The sequence below is a fragment of the Perkinsus marinus genome (genome assembly GCF_000006405.1).
Source record: "Perkinsus marinus ATCC 50983 genomic scaffold scf_1104296931952, whole genome shotgun sequence".
Taxonomy (NCBI): Eukaryota; Perkinsozoa; order Perkinsida; family Perkinsidae; genus Perkinsus; species Perkinsus marinus.
In genome coordinates, this window is record NW_003215582.1 from 301,472 (window position 1) to 324,610 (window position 23,139).

The 23,139-nt window shown below is 48.8% G+C and overlaps 7 protein-coding genes across 7 annotated transcripts; 3 read left to right on the forward strand and 4 right to left on the reverse strand.

Moving 5' to 3' along the window:
• Positions 1 to 78: 78 nt before the first annotated feature.
• Pmar_PMAR023603 (hypothetical protein) lies at positions 79 to 6,298 on the reverse strand (the record flags this gene model as incomplete). The annotated part of the gene is made up of 17 exons (XM_002785840.1): positions 79 to 160; positions 217 to 415; positions 460 to 1,020; positions 1,630 to 1,823; positions 2,172 to 2,911; positions 3,000 to 3,169; positions 3,330 to 3,406; positions 3,462 to 3,592; positions 3,647 to 3,828; positions 3,911 to 4,054; positions 4,115 to 4,851; positions 4,904 to 5,068; positions 5,127 to 5,277; positions 5,329 to 5,423; positions 5,470 to 5,544; positions 5,600 to 5,703; positions 5,753 to 6,298. The coding sequence occupies 17 exons, from the start codon at positions 6,296 to 6,298 to the stop codon at positions 79 to 81; spliced, it is 4,353 nt and encodes a 1,450-aa protein (XP_002785886.1).
• A 611-nt stretch (positions 6,299 to 6,909) lies between these two features.
• Pmar_PMAR023604 (axoneme-associated protein mst101, putative) lies at positions 6,910 to 8,179 on the forward strand. Its single transcript, XM_002785841.1, has 8 exons — positions 6,910 to 7,067; positions 7,110 to 7,260; positions 7,307 to 7,397; positions 7,440 to 7,509; positions 7,563 to 7,694; positions 7,745 to 7,859; positions 7,910 to 7,991; positions 8,038 to 8,179. Exons 1-8 carry the CDS (start codon positions 6,927 to 6,929, stop codon positions 8,120 to 8,122), a joined length of 867 nt encoding a protein of 288 aa, XP_002785887.1. The 5' UTR covers positions 6,910 to 6,926; the 3' UTR covers positions 8,123 to 8,179.
• Positions 8,180 to 8,295: 116 nt separating this feature from the next.
• On the forward strand, positions 8,296 to 11,290 carry Pmar_PMAR023605 (hypothetical protein; the record flags this gene model as incomplete). Its single annotated transcript, XM_002785842.1, has 3 exons — positions 8,296 to 10,995; positions 11,062 to 11,229; positions 11,261 to 11,290. The coding sequence occupies 3 exons, from the start codon at positions 8,296 to 8,298 to the stop codon at positions 11,288 to 11,290; spliced, it is 2,898 nt and encodes a 965-aa protein (XP_002785888.1).
• A 999-nt stretch (positions 11,291 to 12,289) lies between these two features.
• Pmar_PMAR023606 (conserved hypothetical protein) lies at positions 12,290 to 14,648 on the forward strand (the record flags this gene model as incomplete). The annotated part of the gene is made up of 6 exons (XM_002785843.1): positions 12,290 to 12,399; positions 12,453 to 12,555; positions 12,594 to 12,812; positions 12,857 to 12,997; positions 13,067 to 13,203; positions 14,546 to 14,648. 6 exons carry the CDS (start codon positions 12,290 to 12,292, stop codon positions 14,646 to 14,648), a joined length of 813 nt encoding a protein of 270 aa, XP_002785889.1.
• A 351-nt stretch (positions 14,649 to 14,999) lies between these two features.
• On the reverse strand, positions 15,000 to 15,421 carry Pmar_PMAR023607 (hypothetical protein; the record flags this gene model as incomplete). Its single annotated transcript, XM_002785844.1, has 2 exons — positions 15,000 to 15,358; positions 15,394 to 15,421. The coding sequence occupies 2 exons, from the start codon at positions 15,419 to 15,421 to the stop codon at positions 15,000 to 15,002; spliced, it is 387 nt and encodes a 128-aa protein (XP_002785890.1).
• A 580-nt stretch (positions 15,422 to 16,001) lies between these two features.
• Pmar_PMAR023608 (hypothetical protein) lies at positions 16,002 to 20,518 on the reverse strand (the record flags this gene model as incomplete). Its single annotated transcript, XM_002785845.1, has 25 exons — positions 16,002 to 16,450; positions 16,501 to 16,582; positions 16,624 to 16,695; positions 16,745 to 16,850; positions 16,894 to 16,977; positions 17,022 to 17,121; positions 17,168 to 17,341; positions 17,395 to 17,519; positions 17,571 to 17,634; positions 17,703 to 17,902; positions 17,950 to 18,144; positions 18,190 to 18,289; positions 18,333 to 18,500; positions 18,557 to 18,700; positions 18,748 to 18,883; positions 18,937 to 19,195; positions 19,240 to 19,382; positions 19,439 to 19,560; positions 19,632 to 19,693; positions 19,738 to 19,842; positions 19,891 to 20,003; positions 20,053 to 20,112; positions 20,161 to 20,240; positions 20,296 to 20,372; positions 20,427 to 20,518. The coding sequence occupies 25 exons, from the start codon at positions 20,516 to 20,518 to the stop codon at positions 16,002 to 16,004; spliced, it is 3,312 nt and encodes a 1,103-aa protein (XP_002785891.1).
• A 42-nt stretch (positions 20,519 to 20,560) lies between these two features.
• On the reverse strand, positions 20,561 to 21,204 carry Pmar_PMAR023609 (hypothetical protein; the record flags this gene model as incomplete). Its single annotated transcript, XM_002785846.1, has 3 exons — positions 20,561 to 20,699; positions 20,933 to 21,068; positions 21,117 to 21,204. 3 exons carry the CDS (start codon positions 21,202 to 21,204, stop codon positions 20,561 to 20,563), a joined length of 363 nt encoding a protein of 120 aa, XP_002785892.1.
• Between the last annotated feature and the right edge of the window lie 1,935 nt (positions 21,205 to 23,139).

The window sequence follows — 23,139 nt, forward strand, 5'->3', positions numbered from 1 at the left end:
ATTTCGGTTTTCTCTATCCATTTTGGACACTATATCAAGAAAACCGGTCATCCGTGAAGTACAAACATGACAAGTCACTCACACATTGTCAATGGTGATCGCCTGAGACCTTTCCGTTGCCTCACAGTTGTCATCACCCACCGTTAGTGTACCTTGAAATCTGTAAGGAAGTAAGAAAAGCATTCAACCACACAAGATGCCTCATCCAGCTCTTACTTCATCATATCAGTGGTAGGAGCTTCAAAGTCGATGGAGAGCCTGCTGCTCACCAACAATGACAACTCCTGTGCACTCTCATCCTCCGACAACTGACAAGGTATCGCAGTGAACCCCAGAGCAAAAGAGGCTACGTCCGTGACGATGTTGTGACCTTCAAGAGCTACGCGCCTTTCTCCAGTGCTTTCTTCCACGGTATCTGCACTTCACAGCTCTTGTACAGTGGACGAACTATGACCTTACCTGATTCGATGATGCCGGACTCACTATTCCGAGTGGTAGAGCTCATCGCCAGCACTGTCCCAACCAACTTAGGAGCCTCTCTCGTCTTGAGATTAGTCTCCCCATCCAGGTTACTCGTCTCCATATACGCCACCGATCCAGTCTTAGCATTCTCAGCATGTGAGGACAATAATAATACCACATCAGCAGGTAGCTGATCCCACTCCTTCACAAGAACGATTTCCCCAGGGTATATATCGGACCATTGTCTTGAGACCACACGCCCACCCTGGACCACCACATGGCAACGGCCACGGTTAGTCTCCTTATCACGTAGGTAGGCTTGGTACTCCTCAATGAACTCTCGGCCGACCGATACGATAAGCACGAAAATCAGAGGAGCCACAGAGGCAAAGGGATTGAGAGAGCCTACGTCGGGTACGTAAGCTAGAACAGCAGTGAGGAGGAAATAACAGTTCGACAGCCTTCGGAACTGGAAGACTATACATAGTGGGAGGAAGGTAAGCCAAGTATACGCTCGTGTAGATATGCTGTTATTGCAATATGCATAAGAACTCTCACCTAAGACGAAATCATAAAGGGTAATAATAGAGCCGACTCTTTCTTGCTACTACCAACAACAAGATGACGAAGTTGAGGATGAATCGCAGTGACAACTTTAGAGAGGGAAGTCCTCCATAGCCGCATAGAAGGAAGCTGATCACTACGCCTAAGGTCAAACCCACAAAGCTGTTGTCACCGTGAAACACAACACCATACTTTGATGACCAGCAAGTAAAAGGGAATATTCCAAGTGAAATACAGGCCAACAAGTCATCATAACCAACACTATCATCATAATGGTATTATCAGCTACTAGAGCCACGGCCTGCTCCAGAGGCATGAAGTGTATATACGATCCATATGGTCAAGTCTTAGAGCAATATCTAAGTATTCAGATAGGCTCACTCATACCGATATGCTCAGTACAAAGAGGCGTAGTAGTAGAAGGACTATGACTACAGTGAAACATCGAATGCTGTCCTTTTTGACACAATAACTATCAGGCTGACGACGACCTACTGCTATTTACTCATACTACAGCTCCAACTCTATCCACACAACGGTAGTTGTTATCGCTATCATGTTGTTGCTGATTAGAATGATGATGATGATGCCTCCGTCGATGACGGTTCTCTTTGCGAGTTTTTCGCTTATACGACGCCCTCATCTCCTGCAACTGGTCCGAGAAGTAAGCGTGGTCCGTCAGTCCACGTAGTTTGGCAGCACCAACTATTGGTAATACACAAGATGCAGTAATAAGCAAGAGGATGAGCCAAAAGGTGATGTTGCCAGTGGTTGCCACAGCCTCGCGATAAACATCACTACCAAACCATAGATCATATATGTATACGAAAGCTACATATATGACTATGTTCAGTATCGTGTTGCAAAAGATGAACAGTTTCGTCCACTCTACTGTATAATAGAATATCAGCGTCGTGACCATCACCATTATAAACGAGTACAGAAGAATTGACATCATCCAGTAGGAAGCGACATGACCGTTGCTGAGTAAAGGAGTACCCGTATAACCCCAATACCCCCATACCGCGTAGAAGGCGACCAACGATTGCAGTGTTCCAATGATAATCCATCTAAGAAGAATTGACGAGCCAAAATTATAATTCTCATTGGTCCTATGATACAGCCTAGGCACCACTTGCTCATACCATTTATCAACCGTAAGGCCAGTGGGATGAGGCATCCGACCACATCCCTTGGGAGCAGGAGCGTCCAAGTCCGGATCGATGTCCTTATCGAAGAGGGCCGCAATGAAAAGGGGCGCCAAACAGAATACAGAATTATAGGTGAGAACATACCAACTCTCGAAAACCGTTTGACCCGTCCAGTAGGATACTATGCCGAACCAGAACTGGCACAGCGTGTACACAAAGTTCTTGTAGATGAAGAAATTTATGAAATGTGTATTACGCTCGTAGTTTATCCGACCATGATAGAACATAAGCCTATAGAGATCACCAAATCTGCTGATAGCATAATCAGCCGTACCAGCTGCCTGATACCCCTCCTGTCCGAATATACCAACACCAACATGAGCCTGATGTATCATATTGATATCGTTGGCACCATCACCTATCGCTAGGACTCTGCCTCGCTTATCGAGACTGGCCCTCACTAGATGTACGATCTCCCCCTTCTGTTTGGGGTTCACTCGACAGAACACAGCAGACTCGCATTGACCGTAGGTGAGCACCTCCAACAACTTCTTCCTACTGGTCGGGTTCACAAGTATAGTAGCTAGACTTGCACCATCAATGACCAGCGAGAACTTCTCAGTTGTCGTAGAGTTCCCATCCGGTGTGCTCACGCCACGTGCTGATGCCACCCTCATCGGAGAGGACGCAACTCGGGATGTGTTCGATGCAGTTCGAGAGACGAGTCTTTTGGCCTAATAAGATAACAATTTGATGGAAGTGTGGTAAGCTACTTCTCCATGCCCGGCCAAAAAAACACCAAGTTTGGCACGTGAATGTCACCTGTTGTTCGTTGCGAATTTTATCCTCAATGTCCTGACCTTCCCCAGTGAGCTCCCATATCGCTCGTGGATTAGGTCCCAGTAGCATATCACTTTCATCAGGGTCGCCGTCCTCATCCAATGAGCCAGGTTCGAGCGGTGTATTCACTCCCAGTGCCGGCTCTTTGGCCTCTACAGAAAAGGCAACAGGTGATACACTCATCGCGAAAAAAAGCAGATAGATCATCGTCGAAATTGGCCACAATCGTTACACAGAGCCATTCCAGCTGCGGTAGAGTTTAGAGAGGAATTACGTATGCGAGAGCCATAACTAACCCCGTCTGGGACCCACCTAGAAGTTGCTGTAAACTCCTTATTGGGACGAAGTTACCACCACCGAACATGTTGTTTTGGCTCATCATCGTATACCTAATATTGTCTTCCTCTGCCATAACCTCTGCCGTCTCTACACATGAACTACTACACATTCTGTTTGCTGGTGACTAGTCGACAGCTCCTGGCGATGTTGATCGCCGTTTCCCTTTTATCACCAGTTATCATACAAACCGTGATATTGGCATTACGCAAAGATGCAATGGTCTCAGGGACCCCATCCTAAGAACAGTTCAAATCCGACAAGCTGCGAAAAAGACACCACGTCAATTTTACTTGTAGTTTATCCTCTACTGCTGTGCACCCTAGCAAGGTGAAGTTTACCTCAATCTTCTTGGCCTCTATCTCGCTCACTAGACGCTCCCTCTCTACCACCTTGGTCTGGGCAATATCGATCTCACTCTGGATACTCTTCCATGCTGATAGCGACATCGTACGATAGGCAACGCATAGCGTACCTAAGGAGATGATGCACCAACAGGCCTACACAGGTAACGCGACCACTGCATTCGTGAGAGACCCTTCCTCATTGAGACTTACGGAATCCCGTCTCAGCAAACCTTGCAACCATCCTCTTAGTATGTGTTCGAACCATATTATCATCGCTGGTATTATTAATACACTTGGGTAAAATAGAGCTATCAGCTCCCTTAGTATAAATGTACACAGGCTTATCGTCAGTATCTAACACCAACACTCTGTCACCACCACTGTCACCACCACTGTCACCACCACTATTACTACCAGCTGTGTCATTGTCAGTTGCGACCACCGTCATCATCCTCCGCTCACTAGTGAACTCAACCACGTGTAAGAGCCTCCAGGTCTTCTCAGTGCCATCAGGCAGTCTGACCATCTCCACCTCAGGTGTTCGGTCAATAAAACGTATACCAAAGTCAGCCGCTGCGCCCACCAAAGCGGTCTCATCTGGAGACGTGCCTTGATAACTATCCGGCTCTTCGGCATCTCCCTCGTTCAGCCCGCCCGCACCACCATCCATCATACCTCGACCTAATCGCCCCGAATCATCCCCGTCATCCCCCCTCTGTTCCTGTCCCTTCTTTTTCTTATTGAAAAGCTGTATGCAACCAGTGAGTATCTTCGCTGGCTCCTCTGCCATATGCTGAGGATCTATATGACCTCCAGCGACATGCTCACAAGAATGGTTCAAAGCCAGGCACATGAGAAATTGCCCCATTGCCGAGTCCACGCCATCGCGATGTAACTCTTGTTGCAATAACCCAATGAGCTGCAAGTTGGTTGGGAGGACGCCCGAGAAGACCGCGTTGCACTTCTTTCCATCGGGGACCGAGCCAGGCGCCGGGGCGTTAAAATCGAGAGAATACGTTTTGCCGCCGACCGCTGCGCCCTTAAATTCCATCTTATTGCAGGTGAGTGTACCCGTCTTGTCAGAGAACACGTGTGTCACCATCCCCAACTCTTCATGCATGTTCTTAGCATTACACCGAGCATGGAGATCTCTGCACAAAAATGCCCATGCCATGGATCGAACCCGGGACCTCCGAAACTCACCTTTCTTTATCGTAGAATTGATTATCCCACTCGATGAGAAATGACTGGGCCAACTTGAGGATCTCGAGCGTGACCCACAGTGACATCGGTATCAATGTATTCAACAGGACGAAGAATGCGAGGAAGTTGATAATAGGATTTTGATAACTCAAACCCACCAAGTACCTAAATCGACCCAACATACCCTTTCCCGTTCAATCCGATGATAATATACTACTACTACCAAGGAAAGTCCTCATCCTCTGGTGAGGGCTCCGTACTGAAAACGATAGTGACGATGGCACAGAGGATCACCAACAACACGACCAGCCAAGTAACATAGGCATTTTGCTGATTCTCCACCGTAGAATGCTTAGATGGATGTAGACCAGCGGCTGAGATTGCAACAATATTACCAAATAGGTATGGAGATGATGAATATGTACCTCTACTATTCATCTCAGCTTTGCTATCATATCCAGCATAAGTCACCATACCAACGGCCCAAGGAGTGTTACGAAGTTTACACCCACGTAGGAGCCTGATACTACCATAATCACTCTACGTGGAGTAATAATAATACTCACATGTTGTTGATAGACAACCCCTCAGCAAAGCCCTCATCTTCCGTGTTACTGAGCGGAGCAATGGTCCCTTTGAACCTACCAACAGCACACACTATTGGACCGCCCCCTGGCCATCTCAACTGCGACTCACTTGTACATATCAGCATGAGGAGCTTCAAAATCCATCGCCATGGATGATACCAAACGCCCGAGAGAGTCCTCAGCATTGATGCCAGTAGCGAACCGCTTGACAGTCTACCGAAAACGAAGGGGGATGAAAACATTAACAAGTTTTATCAAGTACCATCCTCTCCACTGGTGATCCCTGTTGTACGCCTGCAGTGCTCGAATCGGGCTCGGTAGTAACTGCAGGAGGGACTGACAGGCTTATAGCATAGACACTGGAGGAAGGAGCAGCATGAACACTACCTGAAGTCTTGGATCGCCGTGTTGTGAACTCCGAACCAGCAGCGACCATCTTTCCAACCAACTTAGGAGCCTCTCTCGTCTTGAGATTAGTCTCACCATCCAGGTTACTCGTCTCCATATACGCCACCGATCCGGTCTTAGCATTCTCCGCGTGTGAGGACAATAATAATACCACATCAGCGGGAATAGGCTCTTGATCCATCACCAATACCACATCACCCACACGGAGATCAGACCAGGGGACGGCCACCACTGTACCGTCCTTGTCGATCTTGTGGGTCTTGGTGGAGTTAGTTTCCTTATCTCTATTATAAGCCTGATATTCCTCGACGAATTCTCGTATTTCCGATACTACTAATACGAATGCCAAAGGAAAGAGAGCCGACACTGGGCTTAGAGACGACACGTCGGGTATGAGCATTACCACTGCGCTCGCGAGGAAGAAGAGATTCGAGAACTTGCGAAATTGAAATAGTAATGACAATGGTAGAAAAGAAATCCAATTATACCGACGAGACGATACACGATTATCATAGTACTCGTGGTTGGGCACACCTGATATAGAAATACTACTACGATGCGCTGCCTGTCGCTCCTGTGGTCATTACCAACTTCAACATGTCGGTAAGGGGCTTGGGCCGAATCGGCCCGATCCCGCCGTCTGACCTTCTTCCAAGCTTGTCGAATATGCTCAGCGACGTAATCAGACATTCAAATGAAACACTATTGGCAATCCCTTTTCCTACTCCCAACACACATAGCTAGCCTCGCACTGGGGAGTGGCTGGAAGAGACAGCTTATGCGAGACGATGCATGTAGAGCGCTACCCGGGTGAAAGTAATCCAACACTGGTAGACTCAGAGATATTCCTTCACTTTGGCTGTAGACATTACCACCATCCATATGCGGTAGTAGTGCGCACAAAAATCACTTACATGAATCGATCATAATGGCGCGCGCTACTCGCATTGTAACTCACCTAGGGTGATCTTGCAGGTATACAGGCTGTTTGAACGGTAGTTTTGTAAAGCAAAGTTGTTTGTATCAAGATGTCTGCAACTGCTGGATTGGGAGCGCTTTTCGCGAAGAAGAAAAAGAAGGTAAAGTCGTTGAATATGACGGCTAAGATGAAGGAAGAGGCCAAAGTAGAGGAGGCTCAAGAAGAGACCTCCGAAGAGCATGGTCTCGAGGTACGACCAAGGCCCTGATGATATCCGGAAGTGCATTGACAGGACCATTTCACGGCTATCGTAAGCGGTGCTGAGCCCCTGGTGAAAACTGAGACTAAGGTTGTCAAGACTGATTTCATAGCACAGCAGGAAGAGAAGGGAAAGGATGAACCAGAGCTGGATGAACAGCCTGAGGCTGTTGACTCTAGTGAGGGTAGCCTAGCCTAGCTGCGTCCTGTGTTGATGTCTGTCGGATGTAGTGACGAAGAAGGGTTGGGGTAAGACGCCTGCTGATGTGGCTGCTGAGGTGGAGGAAGAGGAGAAGAGACATGAGATAGAGGAGACGGAGAAGTACTTCATCAATTGTAGTTGTCGATGATTGTGGCTTCGTAGGCTTGCCGCGAAGAAGGCGGAAGAGGCTGCTAAACCTAATGTTTATGTACCGGCCTACTTGCTCAAGATGGTAGTAGTTTTTGCAGGACTCACACGGTCGAATTATGATGTTATTATTGACAGCGCGAACAGAAGAAGGCAGCAGAGCAGAAGGAACGTATCAGAGACCAAGGCTTGACGCCAGCTCAGATGGTGGAGATAGAGAGGAAGAAGAAGTTGGCTCAACAGGAGACTACGGAAAAGGCTAAGAAACTGGTAATAGCAGGTGCCTCGGCTAGATACGTGTGATAACTTGGGTGTTTAAGGCTACTGCAGCGACTGCAAGTGCAGCAAATGAGGAGAAGAAGAGGCAGGAGCGTGAAGAGGCTCAGCGTCGCAAGGCTGAGTTGAAAGAACAAGTCAAGAAGGCTATGGCCGCTGGTACTACTACATCACTTCTCCTCGTCTTCCCTTATCGCTATCAACTTCAGAGGAGTCGTCCAAGCAAATTACTCCCCAATCTAATGCTAGTAAGGTTGAGGGCAGTGCTTCTTACGACCAGCTTGTTGGCAAGTAAGCTTTCTCCTCATCTAGGCTATTCCCACTATTGTTATATCAGATACCAGTGCCGAGAGCGAAGACCTGTGCGACCCCATGCTGAGTTGGATCCCTGTTTCCTACCTCCTCTGCAGAGTGTGGCGTAAGCGTCTCTATCGCAGTTCCTGTACAGTCCATTGATACACCGTGCTACTGTTGCTTATCTATCCTCACCGACGTATCCGTGATTCGAGTCCTGCGTCGTGCATGAGTTCCATGTTAATAACACCAGCTTGTCTACTCTTTCCTATGTGCTCCTACTGACCTCAACAACGTGATCATGTTGCTAGAGTCCTTCGCAGCCTTATTGGTATTAGCTGCTGCTGCCAGTAGTCCGGACATACACCGAGCCTGGATCGAGCCTGATGTGAACGAGCCCTCCGATTGCGTTGTTCAGTTCTCTTTATTCACCCTCTATGTGGAGGGTCTCTACTTAGAGTCCGTCGACGCAGTAGCCTTGGTCGGGTACGAAGATAGCTGTGCCAACGTCTCTGTTGGCAGCACGAAATTCCTATCTCGGTCCAGCCAATGTGCCCCCGAGGTCCCTGGTCCATACCCCATCTCTACTGGAGCAACAAAGCTCCTATGCAGTGTCACCGCCCGAGAACCTGGCAGTAGCATGCCGTGTTTCTCGATGGACTCGGGCCTTACCTTTCCGCTGGGTCTTGGCGCTAACCAAACCTCCCTCACCATTATACAGTATGACACTTTCGCGATGACTGATGGTCTTGTCCCTCCTGGTAGGAAGTTCCCTGGAAAGGCCCATGTCAACGCTATCAGCACTAGATCTAATGGTATCGTCATTGTAGGCTACAGCGACGGCTATGTTAGGCTTTGGGATGGTGCATCTGCGACTGAGCTCTGGAGTAGTCCAGCGAATACCCTTGACAAGGTGCCGGTAACTGCTGTTGATTCTCGTGGAGATTTGATGGCTATTTCTGGCGCTAATGGCCGCGCTAGTGTTTGGAACATCACTGGAACAACAGCATCAGAGTACTCTGTGCTCCGGGTTGACAATGAGCCTAGCTCTTTCAACTGTATTGCACTCTCGCCTAATACAACTGATATCATAGCCGTTGGTAGTGACCTCGGTAGGGTATTCATCTTCCGGGTGAGTGTCACGTTGTCACCTGTTGTAGGCATGGCTCAAGTGGGAGAGCCAGTGTCCGTCGTCAAATGGTGTCACAACGGCATGTTTGTCGTGGTTGGTACTCTGGCCGGCAGCGTGTCTTGGTGGTCTCTCATTGACCTCACTGAACCATCAGCAGTCATGGACGGCTTGTGTGGTGGGCGTGGTGGGGTTGCCGATTTACAGTGTGCAACGTTTGCGTCTGATGACGTGAGTTACGTGTTCGTAGCTTGTACTAGTGGCACTATAACAGTCCTGCGCTTCGATGACACTCTGAAGCCTGTTGTTTCAAATACGTGGTCACTGCCTAACAAAACAGAGCGTGATTCTCTAATAGTAGCAATGAGTCTGTCCTCCGATCTGGAGTGGCTGGCTGTACGTGCGGTGGACTTTGTCTTCGTATACGATACGAATGAGACTCTCAGTTCTGAGCATCATCCTGAGTTCTGGGATGTTCTCAATGGCTCGAGGTTGCTCACTGAAGGATCCTCTTCGTGGTACGTAGTGGAGGCAGGTTCCGCTGGGAATGCTCCGTTCGCTGGGATCAATCCCGTCGATGGAAGTGTGAGCTTCTATCCCTGCTGGCCTTCGCCTGATGCTGATCGTCGTAGTACAATAGAGAACATCAGCGAGCTCACTTGTGCGTCTTCATCTGCTGCGCCAACGATAGCGCTCGACGTAGTTTTACCTTGGGAGTTCACTGCTATTCGCGGATCCTATACAGTCTCAAGCATTGGTGCCATCCCAGCTGAGGACTGTAGGAGTGGCCAGTTGCCAGTTACGGACTGGATCTCCGCTCCTGGTTGGAAGTGGACTCTGGTTAGGACCTTCTCCATGGCGGTCTCTTCTGACTGTAGTCCACTCGACGGTGGAGGTAGTCCAGGTTCCCAGCTTATAACCCTGAAGCAGTGCCTGGACATCTGTGTCTCGCTAGGACATTCGAGCCGAGTGTGTAATGTTGTCAACGCCCTGCCTAAGTTGGGTACAGTCGGGTTTGACAGGCTTGTAACAGTCTGTGACCTGCGCCACTGTGATGACGTTACAGCATTGCGCTTGCAAGCAACTACGAACAACAGTACAGATGGGAAGGCTTTCGAGGTGTGGGGCCGATATAATGGCTCTGCCTTCGGTGGTGGGTATACTGCATTTGGTACCCCTGACCGAGTGGTCTATGGCGGATGCAGTGTGCCTGGGGGGAAGGTCCCGCATGGCAGCGCAGGTGGTGCGCTGATGGTCCTCAATGAGACCATATTCCGATCGCATCCCAGCAACAGACTGAGATTCCAGGTTGCTCAGTCTAATGCAGAAGAACGAGTGATGATACATTCAATACGTCTCGAGCTATTGCGACAGCGCCCTCAACCAGTTCGTGTTATCCGAGATCCTCTCGTGTCGTCTAGTGGTGACAGCGAAGTTGACGCTAACTCGCGGAGGGGAGGCGAAGTGAGCGGTGCTTCATCTAAGGGAGCGATCGCTTGGGGACGGGCTAACGATGCTACAGCCAGTCCATGGTTGTTCTTTTCCAGCCGGGACCTTTCTGTGGCGGCCTTCGATCTTCGTGGTCTCTATTTGCAAGAGGTGCCAGATGCTACTGGAACGCAATATATGTGGTGGAAATGGAAACCAACCGTGGTTGAAGACGTCCGTCGGAACATTGCCCCTCAACGGCCGTCGTCAATATTCGTAGCTGGAGTTGGCCTCGACCTGACGTCCACTATAAGGATCAATCAAGTGCCGTACTGTGGTGCAATGGACTCTCGGTATCATCATAGCGCGGTTAATGTCCCCAACGATATCCCTATTGTGACAATCCAGGGGACTTTGAACATCACTGTCTTGGAATGGACCAATGTAACCATATCTACGACAGGCGAGTATAAAGTCTGCTGGTGCGCATCCTCATGCTGTTCCCTCCAGGATGCGCTGTGGTCGAATGGCCTCGCGGGCCTGCTTGTTGTCTCTGGTCCCGATTATGATAGGAATTATCACGTTTGCCGCTGGGGTTACGCTTGTGTCATATCTAACTATGTTGGTCATGGTCTCCAGCAAGATGATCGTCTCCGGCTTTCCCCTTTCACTGGTGTAGTAGAGTGTACAACTTCGTTATCGAGCATAGGATTCTGGTCTCCGGCTGATCCTGCTATAATGACAACTCGCACTTCCGACGGCTCTGAGTATCGTACAGAGTTCCTAGATGTGGACGGTATCTGGAAAGACTCCCAAGTGACCGATGCTTCCCGAACCGGAATTACTATCATGCTTTGTTGGTGTCGAGCTGGCGATGGGTGTAGCGACAGCGTTGTCGACTATCAAACTCCTGCGGGGATCCTCGCGTTCACTCGGTTCACCTCGGACCCTGCCAGACCTCTTCAGTGCGAACAACATTCACAGTGCTTAGTGTATATGGCAGAAGATAGCGCTCCACTGGACCCTGGTGATAAGCTCATGATAAAGCATCTTCCTACTGGCTCTGTCCCCAGTGGGGTCGATCCGTGTTCAGCCAGTTCGCAAGTGGTCGAAAGTGCTGGCTTTTACGGTCGAAGCCAGGGTTGTAGGGCTCCTGACTACTCAACACAGTGCCTCGAGTTCGACTTCGGAATTATCAACGCTGATACAGTACCTGCCGGTGATTATTTGGTCTGCTGGTGCCAAGGAAGTTTACGGCCATGTGTCGATGAGTCGGAGTTCGCAGTCTCAGTGAGCGAGACAGAGTACTTAGTGATATCACCAGCGCCGTATGTCTTCCCAAACCAATGCACTCTAGCGTATCTTGGATGGAGAGCACCGTGGTTAGGTTATCACGACTGTTGCTGCAACTTCAAGGAATTGGGCTCCAGCCCAGGGTGTGAAGATCCAGACAGTGTCGCTTCTAGAACTTGCAATGATACCACTAATTATCAGTGACTACTATGAGCATGCTATACGTGTCGCTCTGTCACAGTTTTTGGAGAGAAGACAGTGATTGCGTGGGCCCCGAGAGTCTTATGACTGTCATCAGACAATCAGACTGTCTGTCACTAAAGTTACTGTAGGAACAGTGACCTTTCCTAAGTTAGGACTAGGATTCCTAACCTCAAGTTGTTCATTTTCGTCTCGTCCCCTGAATGTTGCTACCCACTCATCGATTGGTTATACAGTAAGCTTCATGCCGGTGGTGGGGGCGCTCAGGGCTATCCATAGAGCTTTCGTTTCTTACGTGGGATATGAGCACATTTTGGTTGACGTCGATACCCAGAAGGGGACAGCTCTTGTGACGTACTACAGTACATCGGTATTATGCTTTTCGGTTTACTGTGTACTGCGATCAGGTTGAATCGTCCAGAGGTCCTCGATGTCTTATGCGGCGATCTCATAAAGGAGCTCGGTGCTGCCTCCAATGCCCTCGACAAAGACGGAGACGTCCGTGCTATTGTTATCACTGGAGGTGGGGACTCCCCACTGGGGAGAAGGCTTTTGCGGCTGGCGCCGATATCAAAGAGATGAATTGTCGACAAACGATGGCCGAGGTCCACAAGCAGAACATGTTCGCCTTTTGGCAAGATCTGGCTAATGTCAGAAAGCCCATTATTGCTGCCTTAAATGGCTATGCATTGGGTGGCGGTTGTGAGTTGGCCATGTTGTGTGACATTGCCCTCGCAAGCGAGAAGGCAGTGTTTGGACAGCCAGAGGTGAGCTCACGCTGTAAGTTGTGATTGGAATCTCACCGTTGCAGGTCACTCTCGGTACTATTCCCGGAGCGGGTGGAAGTCAGCGTTTGACTCGTGTTGTGGGGAAAAGCTTGGCCATGGAGCTCTGTTTGACAGGCAGACTCATGTCGGCAGATGAGGCTCTCAAAAGAGGCCTCGTATCTCATGTACTTACCGACCTCTTTGCCTGAGAAATCACGCACGATAGAGCTGCGAATATCATATTTGACCCTCAGGTCTTCACGCCCGAGGAGCTTGTTCCCAGATCTCTGGAGATGGCTCAGCAGATAGCATCCCTCTCTGCTCCTGCAATTGCCATGACCAAGAATGCAGTCAATCGCGCCTATGAGACCACACTTTCTGAGGGAGTGAGGTAAGTATAGCTCGCGGCTTTTAAGACCGGAGTTCAATCTAGTTCTTCGGCTTAAGGCCACTGTAAACTGCGTTGCGAATCAAATTTGTGTATGATCCGAATCTGAGATTTCGAAGATCTCAAACATATGTGATGAGCCTCGGGTGCTCGCAGTAGAGCTGTAACAGACTTTCTATGCGACATGATCATGACTTAAACCTTCTGTCTCCTGTATTCCACCGGAAGATACCTAATAGGAGAACTATGCCTAATAATAAACGATACCTAATAAATAATAAACTATACCTAATAGTTCCGGCGTCTATGGCATGAGCTTCATGTTGGAGATTATCCTGGGCATAAAAGAAATTTGCTCCGGGAGAGCATGCTAAGTGCTCCGGAATATGGAAGTTTTGGGACAATCGCTGCCTCGCTCTCCAATTGGCAGTTCAATCTCATGCTCATGCTCTCATGAGAAGCGCATCTTCTACAGCGTACTCCATGTTGGTCGTCGAACTAACGACATCAACGGTTAATGACAGTCTGATATTGGTGCCACAGGCAGACGTGCGAACGAGAACTCGATTTCTCCATGTGTAGAATCATAGTATCATACTAGTTATGCATATGAATCTAGTAGTATGATACTGCATGATAGATTCATATGCAGCAATTGAGTATCTGCCGAGCGCCATATACATTCAATGTATAACACTGGATGGATTCGGTTTCTCGTTTGTAAACCATATCGATCAAACTTTAAATTGAAGTCTTCAATTATAGATCTTCCTGACAGCTGAGGGTTGCAAGGGCTGGCAAGCGCCACAGGACAAACAATGCCGCAGAGGCACTTCACAGGTCGCTCGAGGGTCTATTCGGCTGAGGCCATCCATACATCAGAGTCTTCTCTAGTGGTTGATGTAGCCCGCTGCCGAGAAGATATATCTAATGTGTGATTCTCGTTTCGTGCCGGATAGTCGAATAAGCCTTATCTGCATTGCAGACTTTCAGAGTCTCACTCCGTGGAAGATGTCATCAAGCTCAAACTTCGAGGGGTCTCTGTAATAGATACCCCCGAGAAGGGTTCTTGATTCGTTATCCCATACCTCGTTCATCGGCATATGATTTCCAACAGCATCGTTGGAGTTTGAGTAATGTCCTGGTGAGGGTTTTCGGAGTTGAGTTTGGACACTCGTGGCGAGGTCCTTAATGTATTCTTTGACCGTCGGTGATTTCTATTCGACCGTCGAACTTCGGCGGAACAAGGGATCCCTTGAATGTGTGCGTCATTGAAAATCTCCATTCTGGCATAGTGGATGATTTGTGATAACTGTCCTATAACGAATATCGTCGTCTAACTCAGGTTCGAACGAAATCTGTTCCATTCAACTTGGGCTCTACAAGATCGCAAGGAGGGCATGACCGCTTTTGTTGAGAAACGCCAACCCCAGTGGAAGAACCAATGATTTCTAATTTCGTGTTCACAGGTCTATGACTCATCTCAATATGATATTGACAATATCGCTCATGGTGTTTCGCACGTTGTGGCGTTGTGCATTTCAGTTGTGATGAGGTTACTCCTCGGAAGTTGCTCAGTCGGGAATGTCGATTCAGGTTGCTATCCCACATTCGGCACCACAGTGACGGAACCCTCCACTGCGCGTGTCAGAGATAGGAACCTGTGCATTTGCCTCGAATCTAGTCATGCAAGGCTCTATGATAAGGAGCCTACAATAGGTCACATCATCTACCCATTCAAGTTCGCTAGTGATGGAGGCCCACGCTACTAGCGTGGGTCTAAGGCAGAACAGTAGCAATTATTCACGACGAACTATAACCATCTCTCTTAGCATCCTCGTTTCATCTTGCAGTCCAGCCACAATCTGGGCAATTCTCATCACTTCTTCTCTAAGAGTATTTACTTGTTCCTGGAGAGAATCTTCATCTTCATCGTCCTTCTCCTTATGGTCCTCATCAACAATAGACTGGTAATCGGCACCATAATCCACTCTATCGTAAGCATGATGGAAACCACCATTATTACTCTTCTTACTCACAGGAAATAGGTTAATATCTGCAAACGATTCGGATAATTTGCCAACAATAGGCTTGTCATTCTCATCGTAGAAGTCCGATAAGGATACGGTCACAGTATAAGTTACTTCTCCTTTGAAGGCTGACTCATAATACTATTATGATAATGGGACGGACCCACCATAACGTCGATTTTGGCCCACATAATAGGGTTGACTGAATATATGAGATTTTTAATTTGCGGACCCACACACCCTTTCCAGCGAGCGTCCTTCATTGCATAATTATTGGTCAACAAAGCTCCTACGTGCCCAATGAATATCGTATTTCCGATTCGAATCGAATCATTCGATTAGGGATGCTGTGAGTTATCGAGTACTAAAAGCCTTCGCAAGTTCACTGAGGCATACAAGGATGTTGAGTAAGCGATATTCCAAACTGAGCTAAGATGTTCACCCCCAGACAAAAGGAGATATTCAATGTCGTGTCGCTCGTACACTGATGCGAGCTGGCTACTTTAGCATATGATATGGCAGCAGGAGCGGTGAATAGACGACTATTACTAAATCGTTCCTGGACCCTGAATAGACCACTCAAACAGCAAAAAATTTTGCAAGTTATGTTAGTGGGAATAACAGTTTCTCGTTATGTAGATTGCTGACACATCAGTCATCATCCATCACTGCAAACACAACACGGATTATGCTCACGACAAGCAACAACATGTATGTACAGAATGATAACTTCGGGTGGTGAAATCTTCCCACATGGATCATGTGACACGACTACTTTATCGTATAACCCATCTTCGCATAATGCCCCTTGAGAATGTTTGTTCGAAGGTTTCCGAGTTTGACCACCACCTGTCCAAGTCCAACCATCATGATACTCGCTATGAAGCGGAAGACCACGATAGAGCTCACCTCGTCCACGGTCTCCTGATCTTGCCCGCAATCTCTCAACGCCCGGGCCACCAGTTGCAAGAAGCAGTCGAGATGGTAGTCAGTGATCGCCAGGACAGCATGAATTTCTTCTAATGATCGCCCGCTGTATTCAGAGGGTCCACCTAGGGTCTTTATGATGAAGTCCGTTTGAGCTTGCTTGATAGCCTTCAGTTTCGCGCCGGTGAAGAACGGGTTGATCCTCCTGTCACGTTCGACACACTCGTACAGTCGAGTGACGAATTCGTCGATGCCCTCGAGTCCACCAAGTCTCGAGAAGAGCTGGTCTTCACCTGCTCAGGATTCCAACCTGTCTTATGCCGCATCAGCATTCCTGACTCACCATCTTGCTTATCTCGTTTCTGCGCTAGCTCTCGGCGAAGTGCAAAACCAGTCGTGATATCACTCCTCACACTATTCATGACCTATAGATAAGCTGATGTTCCAACAGCGAACGAGGTCTTACCATAAGAGCGTCATCGATAGTGTCAGCATTCACGTCAATTTCTCGGCAACTTTCCGAGAAACAGTCCAGCATCTGTTATGATAACATCCCTAGAGAGCAGACAGCCTTTCCACCAACCCACCGCATCGACGTGATAATCCGTGATGTTCATGTTGTAATGAGCTGGTTTGATTCCCGCCGGGTCATAATGTTTCGGCCCTCCGAACGCTCCCGCCAGATATTGGTACCTAACAATAACATCTGCAATGATCATGACTACGAGGCGCTTACATTTTTTGCTTCAATGCTCGTATCTTAGCTTTCCCTTTTTCAAGGAAGTAGCGTATTCTGTCATCGGTCATGGCCTTGTCGAACCTACTGGTACACTGGGCTACACCACTTCTGGAGTGGAACCTCACATGGATTCAGTCAGAGCTTCCAAGTTCATATCCCCACCGATTCGGTCAATGATCGGCTTGCCGTCCTTGACCTTCATTTGAGCAGCGAGGGCCGCCTCATCTGCCAAAAACACGTAACGCCCATCTGACACTTCTGGTGTGCTCACTGCCGTCTCGTCCGAGGACAGTCTGGCGAAGAGGCTCCATGGTGATCAGGACTTCGTCGATAAGGTTCTCGTCCATGCCCAAACCCATCATTGCCTTCTGAAAGTCGCTACAGAAGCAGTCGAAATGGTAGTCTGTGACGTTGAGATCCTTGTGGATCTCTTTCAGGTCTCGACCTATTACGGCCAACGTTTCTGCAGCTACTTCCCTCACTATCCACTCCGCTCACCGTTGTAGACCTTGGGACCTCCGAACAGCTCAATAAGGACGAGTGTCTGACCTTCCCGAATTTTCTCCAAGGTACCGTCACCAAAGAAGTCCTTAATACGGGCATCACTCGCCACCAATTGATACCTATCATCACCACGATTCGCATAGCGACTGAAATCACTACGGTATTCGTACAAACTGTCCAGTAACTTGAGGATGCCTTCCTTTCCTCCCATACGCTCGAAAAGGTGGTCAAGACCTAAAAGTCAGGGTAGGGCAAGAAGCTCTCGACGTAGTTGCAGCACTGTGTAAAGCCCCAGAAGATACCTTTTTCGACATTCTTCCTAGCCATTTCCGAGCGGACGGTGTATCCAGTCGTGATGTGAGCTCTTACAGGCTGCAGCACCCCCATGAACTCTCGTGCGAGGGCCTTCTCAACTTGGAGATCCTCCAGTAAGGTAATGGCCAAAAGGCCGAGCATTGTGTCGAAGTGGAAGTTGGAGATGTTCATCGCATAGTGAGCAGGTCTGAGGTGAGGTTACATAATAATCTGTTCTTGCAGGAACTACCCTACTTCAGATCGGCGATATCATAACCAGCGGGCCCTCCTGTGAGGGTGGACACGAACTGGGTCATCTTCTTCTTGATACTGGCAACCTTTGCCTTGTTCTTCTCAAAGTAGAAGCGGAGTCTATCATCGACCAGAGCCTTGTCGTAGGCAGTGTCCATCAGTTTAGAAATGCTGTACTCGCCACCGAGGCGGTCATATCTGTCTTAGGATGGACGGAGCGAGTCGAATGCCTCATCCGCTCACAAAGGCTTCTTATTGGCGAGTTCCATAGCCTTCCTGACGTCGTGTTGCATGAGCTCTCGATTAACAACATTCTTCCGAGCAGATTCCATCAGAACAATGCCTGAGGGGGAGATCCGAGCACGCATGGCAATCGATTCGCTTACAGTCGTCAATTGTATCCGCGTCCATCATCAGCTTCAACAGGGCGGTCTTGGCACAGTCCAGGAAGGAATCGAAATGGAAATCAGATATTTGAATGAGTGAATGTATCGATGGCAAGTCACGACCAGTATAGTGTGTCGTAGAGCCAAAAAGCTCCTTGAAGAAAATGCCTACACAAAGCAAGGCAGCAGTGACCCAACGCCCCTTGCTGGTGTGTGTTCTGTACTCTGGCTCGCTTTCACCGCGTCCAACTTGGCTCCTTGAAAGAAGTGCTTAATCCTGTCGTCTCGCGTGACCAAGTCATATAGCTCGTCCATGAAGTGCGTGATGCCCTCATCTCGACCCAGTTGATTGAATAGTCCCTCAGTGCCTGTTCAACTGATACCAACAGCTCAATCTACCCTCAATCATTATCACCCGAAGCCTCTGTCTTCATCCTAGCAATTTCATACCGTACAGTGCAGCCACAGGTAATGTATGAGCGCAACGTAGATATGACTTCTCTGATGTCGGCTGTGACAGCATGAGGCAAATCCAACATACCACAGACCGCCTGCTCAGACAGGACCAGGATCCTCGACCGGGATATAGGGACCAACAGCTTACTTCAAGGTTCTCCACGACGGCATCGAACTGGTAGTCAGTGATATTGAGGTTATAATGCGCCGGCCTCAGTCGGGCGTAATCGTACGTCTTGGGACCTCCGAAGAGACCCGTGAGCAGTTGGACCTGATTGATCGGAAACAGTATGGTGATGGTCCGACTCGCTCGAGAGGCTACGAATTTAGCTTGTATGCCACTCAGCTTAGTAGGATCCTTAGTGAAGAAATATTTAACTCGTGGATCGACGACACAGCCAGAGAACCTATTGAGGGTCGTGAAGTAGACATGGTGCGGTAGGTGCTGCACATGGTCTCCACGACAGCTTCCAGATTCATCTCGCCGCCTATCCTTTCGAGAATCGATTGGCCATCAACCATCTTAGTTTCCGCCCTCATTCCCCGTTTTCTGTTGAGTACTTCGTCCCGCAAAGGCTCCATAGTCACTATGATCTGCAGCAAGAGCAACGTCAGCTGAATCCACCGAGGTGGACACAAAGAGGGATGACCTCGTCGATCATGTTCTCTTCAACTCCCATGGCATTGAGAGCTTTCTCGCAGTTCATGGTGAAGCAATCAAAGCCGTAGTCATCAATTCCCAAGCCCTTGTGAATCTCAGACAGTTCCCTCCCTGACCACGGAAAAGAGTCTTTCCAACGGAAATCTTGGCTAATAAAGGCCAAGACGATTCACCGTTCTCACCCTGCCATGCCGTGGGGCCGCCCAAAAGGGCCGTGATGTATACTAGCTGGGCCTTCTTGATGCTGACACAGTCGTTCATGCTAGTGGCGGCCCGTTCAGTACCCACCTTTCTATGTCCTTCCCTTCAAAGTAGGGTGCCATCCTCTTATCCCCGATCAAGAGATCATACACGCGGTCGACGAAGTCCTGGATGCCCTCAGCCTCACCAAGTCTGTTCACGAGGAATACCGTGCAGACGGGAGCCAGCGTGTTGTCATACCGTTTGAATAGGGCATCAAGGCCCTTCTCGTTACTCCTCCTAGCAAGCTCCATTCTCACAGTGCAGCCCGTGGTGATATCCTTCCGAGTGGCCGCTAGCACCTTCATGGCATCCTGATACATATAGCATTGAGAGTTTCCGCAAACAACGAGACTGCTTTACTCTAACAGCATTAGCATGAGCTCCAGTCGAGATGAACGTCTGATGGAACATCTCGGCAAACTGAGAAGGGAGCGTGCAACAACGGGGCCTTAAGACCGACGCTACTACCGCGTCAAAATGGAAGTCGGTAATATTCAGCTGATAATGTACTGCTTTCAAGCCATCGTTATCATACGTTGATACGCCACCTAGGAAAACTCAGTCGGACGAGGACAGGCTCCGACCGACGAGTAGTGCTCCCACCGAAGGCTCCCGCGAGGTACTGATGCATTTTCTTCTTTGTAGAATCCATCTTTCTCTTAGTCTTATCAAAGTACGCCCTAACAGACGTATAGTTTCATCACCTTATTTGCGTAGCGATCGATGCCGCTCACTTCGTGCGACTGTCCTTCACCGCTTGGGCGTAGGCTAGCTTGACACATGTTTCTATGGCAGTATCACCACCCAGTCGCTCGATCCTAAGCATGGTGAATGAGATGGAGATTCTTGGCTTGAGTCGAACAGGACATTACAACGGTCGTGATTTGTCGTCATTTCCACTCAACTTCTTCCTCAACGCCTCCATAGTGGCCTCGGCTTCGATGAGCTCATCGTCTGCGTTGGTGGCATCTTGCTTTTCAGCCTGTTCTCGTACTATCGACATGAACCTACCGCACAAGTCGTTTCGATCCTCCTCCGACAAGCATGCCTCGTCCACCAGTATATACCCATAGTGAAGTCTACGAGTCAGACCACGAGGGCGACCTCGTGGACTTGGCATTGGATTGTTAGAAACACCACATCTCTAGATGAGGTCCCGCATAGAAGGCCAGGCCACTACTATGCTACTGCTGACCTCACCCACTCATGTGGATAACCCCTAGTTATCCGCTAGCTGTACCTGTCGAGCGTCTCCCGGGCTCTTCTCAGTTCACTCTGAACATATTGTGCGTTGATAGATGTGGTACTGCCATCGCCGCTTTCCACAGGCGCTGCTACTGTCGGCCCTACTTGTTGCTTGATGGCCTCCAGTTTCACTGAGTTAGACGCTATCACACTTCCACCTGGCTGGATGCTTTTCTCACCAGTGACGCTGGCCATCTTGGTTCGCAGCTGTTGCAGATCACTGTGAGCTCGCTCTACGTTCGTGATGAGACCAACAATGTCAGCCATCTCCGGTGAGAACTACGACTGCTTCCAATTACTTGCAATTGACGAACACAACCAAGAACCGTGAGGAAGAGTTTGGGAAAGGCCATTACTGTGGTAACATGGTATACATTGTCGACATCACTTCACAATGTATCTCTTCTTTTCAAGGTGAGCTGATACTACATGCAGGGCCTGGAGGGCATCAAGACACGCAACAGCCGAGTGCAGCAGCATCATCAACGTCCCGATCTGTCCGAGTCGCCACACCACATCAACGATACCACCACCGTTATCGCAAAACGCTGAAGTCACTGACAGATAGGTGCTGGAGATGTCAGACATCATGTCAGACAGTGACCCGGCTGCCATGATGCAGTCGGATCACTGTCACTTTAGATTGATCGTCACTGACAGAGGTTCATGCATGAAGAGCCGATTGCTTCGTATAGCCTCACCGGCATCATGTTGAACCCGACCTTGCACTGGCTGAGGATTTTGAAAGATACAGTTTCCTTCTGTGTTTTCTCCATGTTTCCTATTATCATGAGGAGAGCCCTATCCACGATTGCCATCCCAAAGCTGACATACGGATTCCATAGACCGCACTTTTCCATTGATAAGTTTGGTTTACTGATCTATCATCAGGGCTTATGCTATACTTCAGGAATTACTCGAAGAATTATGGGCGAGCGACACCGATTGTGCGCGGTAGACCTTTGACATAGGGTGCTAGAGGTCTCCCCTCTCTCCTAGAAAGATGAACAGGTAGATCTCAACACGAGTGTAGGGTTGAATGGGTGATAGGGATTCAGGGCTAAGAAATCATCGCTGATGCAACTGCCATCGGAAGGGTTAGGACCTGATTCCCGACTCGAATTGATTTACATTCTCCTTCTGCATGAGTATCAGATTTATCAAAGCTGGAGCAAAATAGGTCGACAAAGCGTATTTGAAGCAGAAACTAAGCTTGGTAGCAGCAGTTGAGAGGATACGCATGCGGAAATCGGACAACCCACGATAACCACGGAGTGAGTCAGGACTGCACGTACTGCAAGGAAGCATTGTTCGGGGACACGGGTTGAATCTGCAGAGTAACCGCACACATGAATAAATGCAAGTCAAACGTACATTTTTATACAGTTTCTCTCGAGGATTGACCCGTTCCTGTGATGAGATCCACGAGCTAGGAAGTTATTAGAGCCTCAGGAAGGCATTGCAGGCGAATGAGTGGGGAATGAGGTAGAAAAAACCAGCTCGAATGCAGTTGAGACACTTCACGAAAATTTAATTTACTGTAGACGACTCAATACGGAGTACAGAGACAGATCCTTGAAGATGATGATAGAGGAACAGCTCAGTCCGATGCCAGCGAAACACAAGTGGTCGACGTTGCGCACGGCGGCGGTTGCTAATCATAGGCGTGGGTAGGTTCCCAGTTCGTGTAGGTGACCGCTGCGCGTGGTGTCCAAGAACAAACCATACGACAAGCACGTTAAACGTGCTCAAGTCAAGGCTCGTGGTCAAGAAACTTTCTTGACATTTATTACTTTCCCAGTCAGGTTCCGTTGATCCGAACTTAAACAACGACTCTATTCGAACTTTTGACACTTCGAGTTACTAACTCGGAGTTAGTACCATAGTGACTGCTGAGCACTATACCTAAACCGTCCACAATACCGTAACTAATCCCTGACTAACATATCGATCAGACCGTCTGATTCAGACGAAGCTCAGCCACTAGCGAGTGATATACCTCAAATCACGGTAGATAACCCTGAGCGTGGGCCCTAAGTCGACTTTGTTCGCTTACAGAACTCAAACCCTAGAGTTCACGCAACCCTGGGAACAGCACGCATACACACAAATCTGTGACGCGTCATAGCTGAAGCTAGCACAAGACAGCAACAGCAAATACAGTGGCGAAAGTATAGTGCATCTCGTCATACAAGAGACAGA